At 42.3% G+C, this 19,024-nt stretch overlaps 1 protein-coding gene across 4 annotated transcripts in view; it reads left to right on the top strand.

Annotated features, from left to right (window-relative positions):
• The window catches only part of phkb (phosphorylase kinase, beta), a 113,727-nt gene that overhangs the window by 32,937 nt on the left and 61,766 nt on the right, over positions 1 to 19,024 (top strand). For all 4 annotated transcript variants that reach the window (XM_061669999.1, XM_061670002.1, XM_061670000.1 and 1 more), the window contains 4 exons: positions 5,628 to 5,743; positions 6,151 to 6,214; positions 8,737 to 8,832; positions 12,922 to 13,119. In XM_061669999.1, the coding sequence (XP_061525983.1) occupies positions 5,628 to 5,743; positions 6,151 to 6,214; positions 8,737 to 8,832; positions 12,922 to 13,119 (474 nt within the window). The remainder of the gene's footprint in view (positions 1 to 5,627; positions 5,744 to 6,150; positions 6,215 to 8,736; positions 8,833 to 12,921; positions 13,120 to 19,024) is intronic.

Raw genomic sequence — 19,024 nt, 5'->3', positions numbered from 1 at the left:
GGTACTCTTTCTAGGCATGACACCATACTGTTGCTCGCAAATACTCACATCTGTCCTGACTCTAGCCTCCACTATTCTTTCCCATAACGTCATTGTGTGACTCATCAACTTTATTCCTCTATAGTTCCCACAGCTCTGCACATCACCCTTGTTCTTAAAAATGGGCACAGCACACTTTTCCTCCATTCCTCAGTCATCTTCTCACCCGCTAGAATTCTATTGAACATCCTGATCAAAAACTCCGCAGCCACCTCTCCTAGATGCTTCTACAACTCCACAGGTATGTCATCAGGACCAACTGCCTTTCGATTTTTCATCCTCTTTCATGAATTTCTAACTCCACCCTTACTAATCATTGCCACTTCCTGGTCCACCAGACTTGCCTCTTCTACTCTTTCTTCTCTCTCATTTTCCTCATTCATCAACTCCTCAAAGTATTCTTTGCATCTATCCAGCACACCAGTCAACACGTTTGCATCTCTATCCTTAATTACCTTAACCTGCTGCACATTCTTCTCATCTCTGTCCCTCTGTCTGGCCAACCTGTAAAGATCCTTTTCTCCTTCTTTAGTGTCCAACCTGGCATACATATCATCACATGCCTCGTTTTGCCTTTGCCACCTCTACCTGCGCCCTTTGTTGCATTTCAATGTATTCCTTTCTCCTCTCCTCAGTCCTCTCAGTATCCCACTTCTTCTTAGCTGACCTCTTTCCTTGTAAGATTTCCTGTACTTTGTGGTTCCACCACCAAGTCTCCTTCTCCCCTTTCCTTCCAGAAGTTACACCAAATACTCTCCTGACTGTCTCTATGACAACCTTGGCTGTAGTGGTCCAGTCTTCTGGAAACTCCTCCTGTCTACCGAGAGCCTGTCTCACCTCTTCTCGAAAAGCCGCACAACACTCTTCCTTTCTCAGCTTCACCACGTGGTTCTCTGCTGTGCCTTTGTCATTTTAATCTTCCTCCCCACAACAAGAGTCATTTTACACACCATCCTATGCCGTCTAGCTACACTCTCCCCTACCACTACCTCATAGTCAGTAACCTCCTTCAGATTACAAGATGTAATCCACCTGCGTGCTTCTACCGCCGCTCTTGTAGGTCACTTTATTTTCCTGCCTCTTGTGGAAAAAAGTGTTCACTACAGCCATTTCCATCCTTTTGGCAAAGGCTACCACCATCTGTTCCTCCAAGTTCCTTTCCTGGATGCAAACTTATGCATCACTTCTTCATCACCCCTGTTTCCTTTACCAACATGTCCATTACAATCCGCACCAATCAAGACTCTTTCTCTCTGCCCGGGATGCTCAGAACTACTTCCTCTCGCTCCTGCCAGAATTTCTCTTTCACCTCTAGGTCACATCCTACCTGTAGGGCATAGCCACTAATCACATTTACATAACATCCTCCATTTCAAGTTTCAGTTTCATCACTGGATCTTTTTTCACCTCCAAGACATTCTGAGCTAACTCTTCCTTTAAAATAACCCCTACTCCATTTCTCTTCCTATCTACACCATGGTAAAATAATTTAAACCCTGCCCCTAAACTTCTAGCCTTACTGCCTTTCCAGCTGCTCTCCTGGACACACAATATATCAACCTTTCTCCTAATCATCATGTCAACCAACTCCCAAGATTTTCCTGTCATAGTCCCAACATTCTAAGTCCCCACATTCAGTTCGAGGCTCTGTGCTTTCCTCTTCTCTTTCTGCTTAAGAACCTGCTTTCCACCTCTCCGTTGTCTTCGACTCACAGTAGCTGAATTTCCACCGCCGCCCTGCAAGTTAGCGGCGCCGGTGGCGGACTTTGTTAACCTAGTCCATGCCTGATCCGGTGTGAAATTCTATGGATGAACACTCATATGTGTTTGGCAAAGTTTTAAGCCAGATGTCCTTCCTGACACAACCCTCTGCATTTATCCGGGCTTGGGACCGGCCTACAGTTTGCACTGGCTATGGCTGCATAGGTGGGCTCGACCCAGTTTTGGTAATTTTGTGGACCGATGTACTAGTACATTTAAAGTCTGCACTGGTCTGGGCTTCACCACAGCAGACTTCAATGTTCTCCAATTGAAGTGGGTTATTTCCTCCCCTTTGAAAGCCGCGCAAATAGTCTCGCATGGTGACGCCACTATAAGAAAAAGGACACGGCGACCTGTGCGTGACTGGAGCATTGAACGTTAGTGGTATACCTTTATTAAATACAGAATGAGCTGGTGAAAAAACGCTGGTGACATAAATGTGCCCGCGGACCTCTATATCCCATCCAACAATGATCGTTCGTTTCAACCCTCCTACCCCCGACACCCATAGTGGCGTGCCAGCCAGTGCATTGATTAAAAACATGTTGTAATCCGAGCTCGCCTAACTGCATGCATGTACACCCATCTGATTCACCAGATTCACCGTTCGAGCCCCTGCACCAAAACTTAGATTTGGTATGAGAAAGGTCTAAGTTTAAACAGAATTTCTGACACCAAAATCCCACTTCAACAAGTGCATCTCCAAGGTCACACTCTCGCTGTGCTGACACCGCCCAGCTTGGCACCAACTGCCTTAGGGCTGCACAATTAATCGAACTTTAATCGGCATTGTGATCGGCTGTCAAAGAATGAATAAATGAGCCTGGTCGTCGGCGATTATTTTATTTTTTTAACATTTAAAATGCGGGCGCTGCTGCCTATGAAAGTGCTTCATTTGGAGCAGTGCCTGGAACCTCGTCAGCCATCCAGCAGGGGCCGAAAGCACAGTTAACCCTTCATTCAGCTCCGGCACTGCGCTCCGGCGCCGACTTAAAAATAAAAGCCTAAAATGGGATTGATGTCCAATGTAGTAATACAGTAAGCTTTTATTTTGAAGTTGGACCTCTCAGCACGTTGGTGGAGAGGTGGTAAGACACAATTGACAATTGTTGTAACGGCTTTTTTGCAGTTTGTGACAATGCACGACTGACCAATGGTCAAGCAGAACAACTGAGTCGTACCGTCCTTGAAAATTCACTATAATGACGACAGGGATTTTCAAATGAAAAGTGGGTGCTTAGAGGCGGCACGGTGGTCGACTGGTTAGAGCGTCTGCCTCACAGTTCTGAGGACCGGGGTTCAATCCCCGGCCCCGCCTGTGTGGAGTTTGCATGTTCTCCCCGTGCTTGCGTGGGTTTTCTCTGGGCACTCCGGTTTCCTCCCACATCCCAAAAACATGCATGGTAGGTTAATTGACAACTCTAAATTGCCCGTAGGTGTGACTGTGAGTGTGAATGGTTGTTTGTTTGTATGTGCCGTGCGTTTGCTGGCAACCCGTTCAGGGTGTACCCCACCAATGATAGCTGGGATAGGCTCCAGCACGCCCGCGACCCTAGTGAGGAGAAGCGGCTCAGAACCACCTGGAACACCTCAAGAGTGTCACAGGTCCCCTGCTGGACCCCCTGCAGTTTGCCTACCAAGCGAACAGGTCTGCGGATGATGCAGTCAACATGGGACTGCACTTCATCCTAGAACACCTCGACAGTGCAGGGACCTGCACGAGGATCCTGTTCGTGGACTTCAGCTCAGCGTTCAACACCATCATCCCTGAACTCCTTTCGAACAAGCTTCTCCAGCTCAGCGTCTCACCTGCCATCTGCCAGTGGATTTACAGCTTTCTGACGGGCAGGCCACAGCAGGTCAGGCTGGGGGAGGCCACCTCATCCACACGCAGCATCATCACTGGGGTGCCCAAAGGTTGTGTCCTCACTCCGTTGCTCTTCTCTCTCGACTGCACCTCAGCGAACCCGACTGTCAAACTCCTGAAGTTTGCAGATGACACCACTGTCATCGGCCTCATCAAGGACGGTGACGAGTCTGCATATCGACAGGAAGCGGAGCGGCTGGAGCTGTGGTGCGGCCAACACAACCTGGAGCTGAACACGCTCAAGACGGTAGAGATGATCGTGGACTTCAGGAGACATCCTTCGCCACAGCTGCCCCTCACGTTGTTCAGCTACCTTGTGTCAACCGTCGAGACCTTCACGTTCCTGGGAATTACAATCTCTCAGGACCTGAAGTGGGCGACCAACATCAACTCCGTCCTTAAAAAGGTCCAGCAGAGGATGTACTTCCTGCGGCTTCTGAGAAAGCACGGCCTGCCACCGGAGCTGCTGAGACAGTTCTACACAGCGGTCATCGAATCAGTCCTGTGTTCTTCCATCACAGTCTGGTTTGGTGCTGCTACAAAAAAGGACAAACTCCGACTGCAACGGACAATCAAAACTGCTGAAAGGATTGTCGGTACCCCCGTACCCACCATTGAGGACTTGCACGCTGCCAGAACTAAGACAAGGGCATGCAAAATCCTCTCGGACCCTCCGCACCCCGGTCACCAGCTCTTCCAGCTCCTTCCCTCAGGTAGGCGCTACCGATCAATGCAAACTAGAACTAGTAGACATTCCAACAGCTTCTTCCCTTTTGCGATCAACTTCTTAAACACCTAACCTATAATTCCATTACAACAAGCTGGCAATTTTTTGACTTGAGTTCATTGTCACATTTCTGTGGGGCCAATTATGTATTACTTGTGCACTCACTGTAGTTGTCTCGCCATGCTGCACTATTTGCATACACTGGCCACTCATGCCAGAGTAGCATCTGCTCCATTTGCACACTGATTGAGGAGTATCTGTAACATTTGCACAACCAACATTGTCCCAGATGATCGCACTACTCTTCACTTTAAACCGCATACACTCCTTGAAGTCTCAGCGCCCTTTGCACAATGGTCATTGCACCGGACTATTGCAATATTAGTCATTGGAACTGCTCTAAGTGCTAGAGGACTCTGCATCTTTTTGCACAATTGTTTTGTGTCAATGTCTTTATGTCTCCAAAGTGTTCTGTAAATTGACTGTCTGTTGTAGTAGAGCGGCTCCAACTACCGGAGACAAATTCCTTGTGTTTTGGACATACTTGGCAAATAAAGATGATTCTGATTCTGATTCTGAAAATGGATGGATGGAAGTGAGTGCTTAGAGGCTAATGTTATTGCCATCTATGTATAAACTGTATTTCCTTCCTTTAAGTTGCAATTTGTGATTGCACTTTGTAATAGCACACTTATTCAGTTCGCCCTTGCCAAAGTTGAATGTTTTTGGATACATTTATTTTTTTATTATTATGATGTATCATTTATTCTTATTTAAAGATTCATTTTGAACTCAAAACTGTTACATATTGTTTGTTAAAAAGTTAGATTTTTCCATAGTGAGGAAAAATATTGATTAATAATCGTGATTACAATATTGATCAAAATAATTGTGATTATTTTGGCCATAATCATCATGCAGCCCTATTCTGCCTCTACTTCTATTATACTGCATATCTTACAGTAGCCCTCAGTGCAGCATGTTGTGGAAGAATTTGGACTTGCCTCTACAGTATACTGGACTCTAAAAATCATTAAAAACAATTAGAAATATGTGATAGAGCGGCCGTGCAAAAGGTGAACTGCAATGTAGTGGGAGTTAACTGTTAAATGTGTTTAAAACATGAGGAGGGGTATTTTAAGGCTTTAAACTATTTTTTAAATGGTTTCTATATGCTCTCTCTATATCGTGGATTTCCTACCATCTCGCCTGTCTCCTCTAATGTTATTGCAGGTGTCCTTCATCCAGAATCTGGTGTTCTGCGTGGAGAGAGCCTACAGGGTGCCCGACTATGGCATGTGGGAGCGAGGCAGCAAGTACAACAACGGCAGCACCGAGCTGCATTCAAGGTTAGTCGGAAAACAGCTTTACCGCTGATAGAGGAAGTGACTTTTGGCTTTTTTTTTAAAAAAAAGCTCAGTTTTCATGCAGGATGCCCTTCCTGACACAACCCACCTGTTTTTAATCAGAGCTTGAGATTGGCAGTGGCTGGGTATTGGTGCACTGACCAGGAATCAAACCCGCGCTGTCAATATTAAAGGCGCCAGCATGTACCGCGATACCAACATTGCAAGTTTACTATGATAATGAAGAGAAAATTCATATTTAATAAATGTCATATTTAACAAATGTCTAACCCCTAAAGACATTAAAAGCATAACTTTTTTAAATATTTTTTTAAATCACATTGTCATACCAGTGTAAAAGAAGTTAAACACTGTTAATGAACAAAACATTCTAATGTTCTTCTGTGCAGCTCTGTGGGCCTGGCCAAGGCTGCTTTGGAGGCCATCAATGGCTTTAACCTGTTTGGAAACCAGGTATGCACTATTTCATATTGTATACACCTCTAATGTGCCACATTTACATCATATTTAATGTCTCTACACCTCTGTTGTACCATATTTGTACAACCCCAATTCCAATGAAGTTGGGACATTGTGTTAAACATAAATAAAAACAGAATACAATGATTTGCAAACCATGTTCAACCTATATTTAATTGAATACACTAAAAAGACAAGATATTTAATGGTCACACTGATAAACGAAATGATAAAGAAACTAAATGTGATTTACAACCCCAATTACAATGAAGTTGACACATTGTGTTAAACATAAATAAAAACAGAATACAATGATTTGCAAATCACATTCGACCTATATTTAATTGAACAGTTTGAGAATTGAACTTTATTGTTTTTAGCAAATAATCATTAACTTAGAATTTTATGGCTGCAACACGTTCCAAAAAAGCTGGGACACGTGGCAAAAATGACTGAGAAAGTTGCGGAATGCTCATCAAACACCTGTTTGGAACATCCCACAAGTGAATAGGCTAATTGGGAACAGGTGAGTCCCATGATTGTGTATAAAAGGAGCTTCCCGGAATTGTTCAGTCATTCACAAGCAAAGATGGGGCGAGGTTCACCTCTTTGTGAACAAGTGCGTGAGAAAATAGTCGAACAGTTTAAGGACAATGTTCCTCAACCTACAATTGCAAGGAATTTAGGGATTTCATCATCTACGGTCCATAATATCATCAAAAGGTTCAGAGAATCTGGAGAAATCACTGCACGTAAGCGGCAAGGCCGAAAACCAAGATTGAATGACTCAGGCGGCACTGCATCAAAAACTGACATCAATGTGTAAAAGATATCACCACATGTGCTCAGGAACACTTCAGAAAACCAATGTCAGCAAATACAGTTCGGCGCTACATCCGTAAGTGAAACATGAAACTCTACTATGCAAAGCAAAAGCCATTTATCAACAACATCCAGAAACGCCGTCGGCTTCTCTGGGCAAAATGGAAAAGTGTTCTGTGGTCCGACGAGTCCACATTTCAAATTGTTTTTGGAAATTGTGGTCATCGTGTCCTCCGGGCCAAAGAGGAAAAAAACATCCGGACTGTTATGGATGCAGAGTTCAAAAGCCAGCATCTGTGATGGTATGGGGCTGTGTATGTGCCAATGGCATAGGTAACTTACACATCTGTGAAGGCACCATTAATGCTGTAAGGTACATAAAGGTTTTGGAGAAAAATATGCTGCCATCCAAGCAACATCTTTTTCATGGACGCCCCTGCTTATTTCAGCAAGACAATGCCAAACCACAATCTGCACGTAGTAAAAGAGTGCGGGTACTAGACTGACCTGCCTGCACTCCAGACCTGTCTCCCATTGAAAATGTGTGCATTATGAAGCATAAAATACGACAACGGAGACCCCGGACTGTTGAACAGCTGAAGCTGTACATCAAGCAAGAATGGGAAAGAATTCCACCTACGAAGTTTCAACAATTAGTGTCCTCAGTTCCCAAACGTTTATTGAATGTTGTTAAAAGAAAAGGTGATGTAACACAGTGGTAAACATGACCCTGTCCCAGTTTTTTTGGAGGAGGATATCACCACATGGGCTCAGGAACACTTCAGAAAACCAATGTCAGTAAATACAGTTCGGCGCTACATCCGTAAGTGCAACTTGAAACTCTACTATGCAAATCAAAAGCCATTTATCAACAACACCCAGAAACGCCACCGGCTTCTCTGGGCCCAAGCTCATCTAAGATGGACTGATGCAAAGTTGCAAAGTGTTCTGTGGTCGACGAGTCCACATGTCAAATTGGTTTTGGAAATTGTGGACGTCGTGTCCTCCGGGCCTAAGAGGAAAAGACCTATACGGACTGTTATGGACGCAGAGTTCAAAAGCCAGCATCTGTGATGGTATGGAGCTGTGTTAGTTCCAATGGCATGGGTAACTTACACATCTGTGAAGGCACCATTAATGCTGAAAGGTACATACATGTTTTGGAAACGTATGCTGCAATCCAAGCAACGTCTTTTTCATGGACGCCCTTGATTATTTCAGCAAGACATTGCCAAACCACATTCTGCACGTGTTACAACAGCGGGGCTTTGTAGTTAAAGAGTGTGGATACTAGACTGGCCTGCCTGACCCACAATCTTTTGCTCTTTGCATACCTTGCCAATTTGACTAAAAGCCCTCCGTCTGACACTCTTTTCAGAGGGAGGTAGAAAATGGGCCGTGTAGCCAATAATCATCCATAATGCATCTGCGCTTGAATTAGAAAGTGCTTCGCAGGTGGAGGGAGTGGAGTTTTTGTTTTGTTTTTTTCCAGAAATTTTTTATTTATTTTTGTTCGAAACATTTTGACCACTTGCTAAGTAGAAAGGACTGATGGTGAAGCGTTTAAGTGCATGGGGCGTTTTGGAATAATGGGATGACTTTTGACACACTGCTGTTGGAGCACTCCCACGCTGCACTTCAAATGTGTATATGTGTGTGTGCGTGTTTGTGTGTGTCTGTGTGTGTGTGTTTAGGGTTGCTCCTGGTCGGTGATCTTCGTGGATCTTGACGCCCACAACCGAAACAGACAAACGTTGTGCTCCCTGCTGCCCCGAGAGTCACGCTCTCACGTGAGTGCACCCACACTGTTACGCCGACTACCCACTGACAGTCATGTGGCAGGGAAAATAGATGTGGATTATTTCCAGCCGTCATGTTTATTTCTGTTGTAAAAGGTGGTGGTTATTATGAATAACTGACTCGAGGAGTGAGCGCATTAATCAGATGACTCATACATTGCACGTGCCCACATGCGGCCAAGTGTGCTATGGACTATTTTTTTACTCTTATTATTTCTAGTCATAATTATTTCTATTATGCAAGGGGGGTTTTATCATGAATAACTGGCGAGAGGGGCGATTCCGTTATTTTATGTACGTATCTATGTACAATCCCAATGTACATTACCTGTGCATAACCGCATAGTGTTTTGACTGTGGATTATTTCATTTTGTGTATTTATATTGTGCAAGGTTATAAATAAATTCTGAGAGGAACCATCACAATAATCATATGACAAGTACTGTAATTTCTCATGTATAATGCGCATTTACCCCCCAAAAAATTGTCAAACGTCAATAGTGCGCATTATACATAGGTATAGGTGCAAATGGAAAAAAACTTTCACATTTTATAAATGTATGCCGCCATCTAGTGGTTATAAAAAAACCTACACTTTCATTCCAAAATGCCACCGTCACCTAGTGGTTATAAAAAAGGTGTAACCTTCACTTTCATTCCAATATGACAGGGGGTATGTATGACTGCATATATGCACATTTATGCTCCGAAGTTTACATACCCTGGCAGAATTTGTGAAATTTATTTTTTTATTTATTAATATGACTGATGAATGAACAACAACCATCATTAATTTCTTTATGGTTATGTTTTGTTTAATGATAATGCTTTTCTGATCTGCTTGACCATTTAATTTGAATCCCATTAAAATTCAATTAAATGTGTTTCACCTGGTCCATGTTTTCTTTAAAGAATTGTACCCATCTTACAACTACATCTTCTGCCTGGGTAATCAAACATATAAGTACAACTGTGTGTTTTCTAATTTACTAAATAAAATTAGGGCTGTGAATTTCAAAATAAGAGTCAGTAAATTAAAAAATGATGACGTGTTCAAATAAAGTGCTTAGCTTCAGAATAATTATTTGAAAAAACTAACAAAATACAGATAATACTTCATGTTTTGATCATATGGGTAGAAGCAAAATCATGCATTGTAAAATGCACTATACATAGGTAGAAAGGTTTTCCAGAAATTTTAGGTCAACTTTGGGGGTGCGTATTATACATGGGTGCGCATTACACACGAGAAATTGCAGTACATGTTCCAGGCACAGGCTACTGTATGGTTTTTAATTACTCTGTGGATTATTTCTAGTCTAGTTCTATTAGTTATCATGAATAACTCGCAAAAAAAGGAGCAATTGCATTAATCATATGACACATACATTGTGCATGGCCAAGCATGCAGTGGGCTATTTTATGACTGTGAATTATTCCTAGCCCATTATGTTACATCTATTGTGCAAAGTGATGGTTATCATGAATAACTGGTGAGATGAGTGGTCATTTTAATGATATGACACATGCATTGTGTGTGTGCCTGTGCATGATCAAGTGTGCCCTGGACTATCTTTGGACTCTATTTTTACCCATGTTTCAGTTTCTAATGTGCAAGGTGGTGGTTATCATGAATATCTGGCGGGAGGAGCGATCGCATTAACAATGTTACACATTCATTGGACATTTGCTCGTGTGTGCCCTAGTGTGCTGTTGACAGTTTTTTGACTGTGGATTATTTCTTTTTGTTCAGTTTAGTTCTATTGTGCTAGCTGGCGGTTATCATTAAAAACTGTCAAAAGACTCTTAAGGACAATTGTCCAAAAATGACACCAAAAGGATTATGAGAGACATTTGCTACATTGCTCTCCCAATTGAACCTTTAAATTTGTATTAACTATATAATACAAGGAAGAAAACAATGACGCCTATGTCTGTTTCAAATGAAAAGGCTTCTTAATACAAGATGCATAGCAAAGTGTGAGTGTGGAGGAACAAACGTGGAAGCAGTCATCGTGGGAGAAAGGAGTGCAGGGGGCTGTGGATTTAACAACTAAACGGACTTTGCAGAGATACGGCTGGTCTCCGGGGGGCTATTAATTAGCAGATGTTCGACTGAGCTGATGAACCTTCCCCTACGATGAATCCTGGGGCATCTTAGTCCTGAATGGACTCAAAAAGCTGAAGTGCTTCCTCCCGGAGGCGTCCTCACTTCCCTTTTCGGAGCAGCTGTGATCTTAATCCCCTCTTCATCTTCTTCATCCTCCTCCTCTTCCCTACCGTCAGACTTGGAATAGAAGCCTCGTGACGACGGCTATTAGAGGCTCCTTGCGCACATCAGACAAACGTCAAGATGCCAACGGGTGTCTCGAACTCAGCACCACGCCTCAGTGTTAGAAAATGGAAGAAGAAGATGAATAAGAAGGAAAAAAAACAAGCCCCAAAATAACTAAAATATCAATATGACATCAGGACCCCTTGGTCTGTAACAGAGGATTGGAATTCAATATTTCATTTCGCTCCACAATCGACCACCCGCCTCGGGAATGGAAAGACACAACCCAACAGGAAGAGCCATGGGCTTTTTTTCTTTTAACGCTGGTGATTGTTCCTAGTTGTTATTTCTACTGTGCTAGGGGGCATTATCATAAATAACCGGAGGGAGGAAAAATCTCACTGATCATGTGACACGTATATAACATGCTCACATGTGAGACCGAGCACTCGATTTTTTGACTCTATGGAATGTATCTCATCATTCGTCGTTTGTTTCTGTTGTGCAATGTGACAGTTGTCATCATTAACTGGCAATCACATTAATTAATCATATGACATGTACATTGGACATGCGCATTTGCCTGGATGTTTTTATTTATTTATTTTTTACTCTATACACTATTTTGAGTGAGTCTGTTTATTTCTATCATGCAAGGTTGTGGTTATCATGAATATCTGCCGAGAGGAGCACAAGTACATGCCCAATATAGCGTCATATGAATAATTTTATTGCTCCTCTTACCAGTTATTTAAGATAACCGCAACCATGCACAGTAGAAATAAAAAGGACTAGAAATCATCTACCTATTCAAAACTAAAGTCCACGGCTCAGTCTGTCGTGCAATGTCCGTGTTATATGTTAATGTGATTGCTTCTCTTGCAAGTAATTAATTACACTCATCTTGTACAATAGAAATAAACACAACAATTGGAATGAACACGTAGAGTCAAAAATTATTAGAAGACATGCTCGGTCACATGTGTGCAATGTTTGTGCCGTAATTAATGTTATCTCGTCTGTCACCAGTTAATCATAACCCCCATCTTGCACAATTGAAATAAAACAATAACTGGAAATCATCCATCCATCCATCATCCATACCGCTTATCCTTACTAGGGTCACAGGTGTGCTGGAGCCTATCCCAGCTATTAAGAGGTGGCGTACACTCTGAAGGAGTCACCAGTCAATTACAGGGAACATATAAAGAGACAACCATTCGCACTCACATTCACACCTACTTGCAATTTAAAGTATTTAATCAACCTACCATGCATATTTTTGGGATGTGGCAGAAAACCGGAGTACCCGGAGAAAACCCATGCAAGCACGGTAGGACATGCAAACTCCACACAGGCGAGGCCGGATTTGATCCCCAGTCCTCAGAACTGTGAGGCAGATGTGCTAACCAGTCGGTCACCGTGCCGCCCTGGAAATAATCCACAGTAGAAAATAAAGTCCAATGCACTCCTTGTCATGCAATGTAAGTTTTGTTATTCATTTGATCGCTCTCACTAGTTACTTATGTTAACCACCATCTTGCATAATAGAAATAAATAAAATGACAAATTAAAAATCAACAGTCAAAAAGGAGTCTGCAACATACTCATTCACGTGTGCAGTGTTTATGCCATGATTATTGCAATCTAACCCCTAACCAATTGATGATAACCACCACTTTGCACAATGGAAATTAACAGGACTAGAAATACCCATAGGATAAAATAATCAGGCCACAGCCTGTAGTTAAATCATTTGGCAACACTTATACATTTAAAAAAAAAAACTTGTTTTGCTTGGTAGAACACGGACGCAGCCTTACTGCCAACCATCAGCTACCCTGGCTTCGCTGTGGATGATGACGCCCTCTACAGTCAGACGCTGGACAAAATCGTCCGCAAGCTGCGTGGCAAGTACGGCTTCAAGCGCTTCCTCCGTGACGGATACCGAACCTCCAATGAGGACAAGGACCGCCGATACTACAAACCTGCTGAAATGAAGGTAGTACACAAGTTGTTTTGTATTTGTTAGTTGGATTAAAATTTCACTTGCTTTATAGACAGGGGGGAACAACCCCTAAAAAACATAATTTGAAACCTTCACCCTTGTTTGAAGTTTCTAGAATTCTCATCTATTCACTATTTTTATGCTCAGGCATTTTTTTTTTATTTTTTTTTTGGTATGCATTTGCGATGTCCACTTTTGTTGGTAGTCCTTGAATGCACCGCGTGCAGTCAAATCTGAAACTGAAAGTGCCTTTCTGCTTCTCCCTCGCCACAGTTACTTTTTGCCGATCTAGTCTGCTTTTCCGTTACAATTTGCATGCATTCCATAACATGCGGTCATGATTCTGTCCATGCTAGATGCATGGTGTTGATGCTTTATGATCATCCCCTTTTAAAGTCCTCTGCTGCCGTCTTGTGGCATACATGCACATTTACAAACCCTTTTTTAGGGAGGGGCGCTTATTTTTCACAGATATTCGCTGTTTGTGGCAAGGCGCGATCCCCACGAATAGCTTGAGTTCACTGTACAATATTCCACAGTTATGCAATTTCTTCTCTTTCTGCAATGATATTAGCAACCGATGAGAGACAAAGTTGTCCGAAGCCGTTTGACACTCTGTAGATTAGGAGGGAAATTGTCAGCATCTACTGTGTAGATTAGGAGTGAAGTTGTCAGCAGCTCATATGATCCACAGTTTAACCAATGAGACAAGTCCCTCGAGCGCAAAAAACCCAAAGACCTCCATGGACGTCGGGCTCGAGCTCATCTCTTCTATCTCTTCCTGTCACCTTCTTCTCCATTCTTTTATGTCACCTCTTAAATCCTCCTCAATCCTCGACGACCGCTTATCACTGTGCAAACACATTTAAAAGACACACATGGCTGCACCTTCACGCCAGGAAGTAACATTAGAAGAGCAGGGGTGTTGGCCATGTGAAGACCTTAATGCGGCTCCCTGTGTTACGGCATGAGGAAATTGTCATTATAGTGTATTGTGGATAGAATTTGGAAGATAAAAATTTATGTATTATATATATATATATATATATATATATATATTAGAGCGAGCGGAGAGAGAGAGAGAGAGAGAGAGCCCTACTCAATCTGGCCCCTTAAGCGAGATTTTATTTGGCACCCTCGTCCATCAGCAATTTGTATACGCTTACAAAAGAAATCGAATACCATTGTTTTAACCATTCATATCATATATTTTTTTCTGATATGCATATTAGATTAGATACAGTACTACCCGTCTTATTTGCAGAGATGGGAGTATGGGAAGTCTTAACCTTCAAGTAGTTACTGTGGCAAAAATCAAGCAAGTCAAGTCGAGTCCCCACTAAATTTCAACGAAGTTGAATCAACTCATTTGTCAGTCAAGTCATGTAATCTTGCTTAGTCACAACATATACTGGACTGATACTAAAATCTTTTTTCAATAATCATAACACAAAAAAAGTACATTTACTTGTACAAAAGGTAAATGATCAACACTCACTGGAAAAAAAATATTTTGTATGTGCTTATAATATATACGAGCATACATGTTGTTTTTTGTAAACACATTTGCACGAGTGTTTACAGCTACCAATTTATGTAACACTAGCCTGGTTTACATGCAGACTTTTTTCATTCTGATTGAAATCGTTGCTATTGAAGAAATCAGGTCAACTGTTTACATGTGATGTGATCTATTTTGATCTGGTGTATACATGTGCCACTGCTGTACGTTTATGGAGAACACCTGTTTTACATACGTGTGAAATATGCCGAAATACGTAAACATCGCGATTTATCAAGATGGAGATCAGTCCTCTATTTAGCATATTAGTTGCGATTACACTTTTATTAAAGTAACTGCTTGATTAAAAACAAGTTACAAGTGCAAACCCCAATTCCAATGATGTTGGGACGTTGTGTAAAACGTAAACGAAAACAAATACATTCATTCATTCATTTTCCGTAACGCTTATCCTCACTAGGGTCGCGAGGGTGCTGGAGCCAATCGCAGGCCACATATAAACCAACAACCATTCGCACTCACATTCGCACCTATGGGCAATTTAGAGTCCTCAATTAACCTACCATGCATGTTTTTGGGATGTAGCAGGAAAACGGAGTACCCGGTGAAGGCACAGGGAGAACATGCAAACTCCATACAGGCGAGGCCGGATTTGAACCTGGGTCCTCAGAACTGTGAGGCGGATGTGCTAACCAGTCCTCCACTGTGCCGCCAAAACATAATGCAATAATTTGCAAATTAAATACAAATTGAATACACTCCAAAGATAATATTATAAATGTTCAAACTGATGAACATTATTGTTTTGTTATGTTTTTGCAAATATTCACTCATTTTGAATTTTTTGCTTGCAACATGTTCCAAACAACCTGGGACAAAGGCAGGAAAAGCCTGGGAAAGTTGGGAATGCTCAAAAAACCACCTGTTTGGAACATTCCACAGGTGAACAGGTTAATTGGCAATAGGTGAGTGTCATGATTGGGTATAAAAGGAGCATCGCCGAAAGGCTCAGTTGTTCACACGTAAGGAGGGGGAGAGTTTCACCACTTTGTGAACAACCTTGTGAGCAAATAGTCCAACTGTTAAAGAAAATGTTTCTCAATTTACAATTGCAAGGAATTTAGGGATTTCATCATCTACGGTCCATGATATCATCAAAAGATTCAGGGAATCTGGAGAAATCCAAAAAGGCCAAAAACCAACAATGTTGCCAGAGACCTTCAATCCCTTAGGTGGCACTGCACTGAAAACCAGCATCATTGGGTCAAGGATATTGCCACATAGGCTCAGGAAAAGTTCAGAAAACCATTGTCAGTTCATACAGTTCAACCTTTACCATGCAAAGTGAAAGCCATACATAAACAAAACCCAGATACGCTGCCAGCTTCTCTGGGCCGGAGATCATCTGAGATGGAGGGACGCAAAATGGAAAAGTCTGCTGCAGTCTGACGAGTCCACATTTCAAATTGTTATTGTAAATCGTGGACACCTAGTCCTCTGTGCCAAAGAGGAAAAGGACCATCAAGATTATCGGCACAAAGTTAAAAAGCGAACATACAGTGGGTACGGAAAGTATTCAGACCCCCTGAAATGTTTCACTCTTTGTTATATTGCAGCCATTTGCTATTTTAACTAAGTTATTTTTTTTCCTCATGTACACTCCTACACCATGTACACTCCTACACCTAATGTACACTCAGCACCCATATTGACAGGGGAAAAAAACTGAATTGTTGACATTTTTGAAGATTTATTAAAAAAGAAAAACTGAAATATCACACAGCCATAGGTATTCACACCCTTTGCTGTGACACATATATTTAACTCGGGTGCTGTCCATTTCTTCTGATCATCCTTGACATTGTTCTACACCTTCATTGGAGTCCAGCTGTGTTTTATTATACTGGGCGGGGGGGAGACACACACCTGTCTACAGCTCACAGTGCATGTCAGACTAAATGAGAATCATAAGGGCAAAGGAACTGCCTGAAGAGCTCATAGACAGAATTGTGGCAAGGCACAGATCTGGCCAACGTTACAAAAAGATTTCTGCTGCACTTAAGGTTCCTAAGAGCACAGTGGCCTCCATAATCCTTAAATGGAAGACGTTTGGGACGACCAGAACCCTTCCTAGAGCTGGTCGCCCGGCCAAACTGAGCAATCGGGGGAGAAGAGCCTTGGTGAGAGAGGTAAAGAAGAACCCAAGATCACTGTGGCTGAGCTCCAGAGATCCAGTTGGGAGATGGGAGAAAGTTCTAGAAAGTCAACCATCACTGCAGCCCTCCACCATTTGGGGCTTTATGGCAGAGTGGCCTGACGGAAGCCTCTTCTCAGTGCAAGACACAGGGAAGCCTGCATGGAGTTTCCTAAAAAACACCTGAAGGACTCCAAAATGGTGAGAAATAAGATTCTCTTGTCTCATGAGACCAGACTTTTTGGCCTTAATTCTAAGTGATATGTGTGGAGAGAACCAGGCACTGCTCATCACCTGTACAATACAGTCCCAACAGTGAAGCATGGTGGTGGCAGCATCATGCTGTGGGGGTGTTTTTCAGCTGCAGGGACAGGACAACTGGTTGGAATCTAAGGAAAGATTAATGCGGCCAAGTACAGGGATATCCTGGACGAAAACCTTCTCCAGAGTGCTCAGGACCTCAGACTGAGCCGAAAGCTCACTTTCCAACAAGACAATGACCCTAAGCACACAGCTAAAATAATGATATTGTGGCTTTAGAACAACTCTGTGACTGTTCTTCAATGGCCCAGCCAGAGCCCTGACTTAAATCCGATTGAGCATCTCTGGAGAGACCTGAAAATGGCTGTCCACCAACGTTCACGATCCAACCTGACAGAACTGGAGAGGATCTGCAAGGAGGGATGGCAGAGAATCTCCAAATCCACGTGTGAAAAACTGCATCATTCCTAAAAAGACTCATGGCTGTATTACCTCAAAAGGGTGCTTGTACTAAATACTAAGCAAAGGGTCTGAATACTTATGGCTGTGTGATATTTCAGTTTTTCTTTTTTAATAAATCTGCAAAAATGTCAACAATTCTGTTTTTTTCTATCAATATGGGGTGCTGTGTGTATATTAAAGAGGGAAAAATGAATTTAAATTATTTTAACAAATTGCTCCAATATAACAAAGAGTGAAAAATTTAAAATAGTCTGAATACTTTCTGTATCCACTGTATGTTACGTTATGGGGGTGTGTTAGTGCACATCTGTTAAGCCACCAATAATGCTGAAAGGTACATACAGATTATGGATCAACATATGCTGCCATCCAAGCAACGTCTTTTTCAGGCACGTCACTGCTTATTTCAGCAAGACAATGCCAAGCCACATTTTGCACGTTTCAACAGTGTGGCTTCATACTAAAAGACTGAGTACTAGACTGGCCTGCCAGCAGTTCAGACCTGTCTCCCATTGAAAATTTGTGTACGACAAGGGAGACTTTAAACTGTTGAGCAACAGAAGTTGTACATCAAGCAAGAATGGGAAATAAACTACAATATTCCAACCTAAAGGTAGTGCCAAAAAAGCTTTGATTGCATTTTCACATGTAGAGGCACCACTTTTCACACCACCACCAAATTACACTCTGTCAATTAGTGTAGCGAATGACATCAAGAAACACAAATTCCCACCACCCCCACATGGACAACTTACCTGAGAATTCACGTTTGTGCCGCTTATCAGAAGCTAACACTGGAAACACTTAGCTAATGCTAATCTTTTTTAAATACTATATTACTGCTTATCTTTTGGCTTTGACCTGATGGTGCTTCTGACCAGCCAAGCCAACCATTTGGAAATCGTGGGTCTTGGAGCCGATCTGCCCAATCGTGGGCGGAAAACTCTGTTACTATGTTATGTAATAATTGAGACGTCACAAAACATCAGATTTCAAAATGACTCACAAACACATTTTGCGATATTGTCAGCTCAAAAAAATATATGTGATTGTTTCATTTCATACTTGGTGGCTGGGCGAGAGGCAATTTAGACCCTGGACTGTCGCCAGTCAATAGCAGGGCATATACTGACAAACAACCATTGCCACGTACATTGACACCTAAGGACAATTTGGAGTCATAATTAACCTAACATCCATGTTTTTGGAATGTGGGAGAAAGACTGATTATCCAGAGAAAACCTACGCAAGCACTTGGAGAACATCCTAACCCCACGCAGGAAGCCCAAAGCCTGGATTCGAACCCCCAACCTCAGTATCCACCTCAGTAATCCACCAATCCACATTGGTGGATTCGAACCCCAACTTAAGCATTATCCGTAAGGCGGCTAATGCTAAACACTTTTCACCAAGCCACCCAAACACTTTTTATTGACATTTAAAATCAAATATAATGGCTT

Source organism: Phycodurus eques, chromosome 2 (genome assembly GCF_024500275.1).
Source record: "Phycodurus eques isolate BA_2022a chromosome 2, UOR_Pequ_1.1, whole genome shotgun sequence".
In the NCBI taxonomy this organism is placed as follows: Eukaryota; Metazoa; Chordata; class Actinopteri; order Syngnathiformes; family Syngnathidae; genus Phycodurus; species Phycodurus eques.
This window is presented reverse-complemented; position numbering and strand designations above follow the sequence as displayed.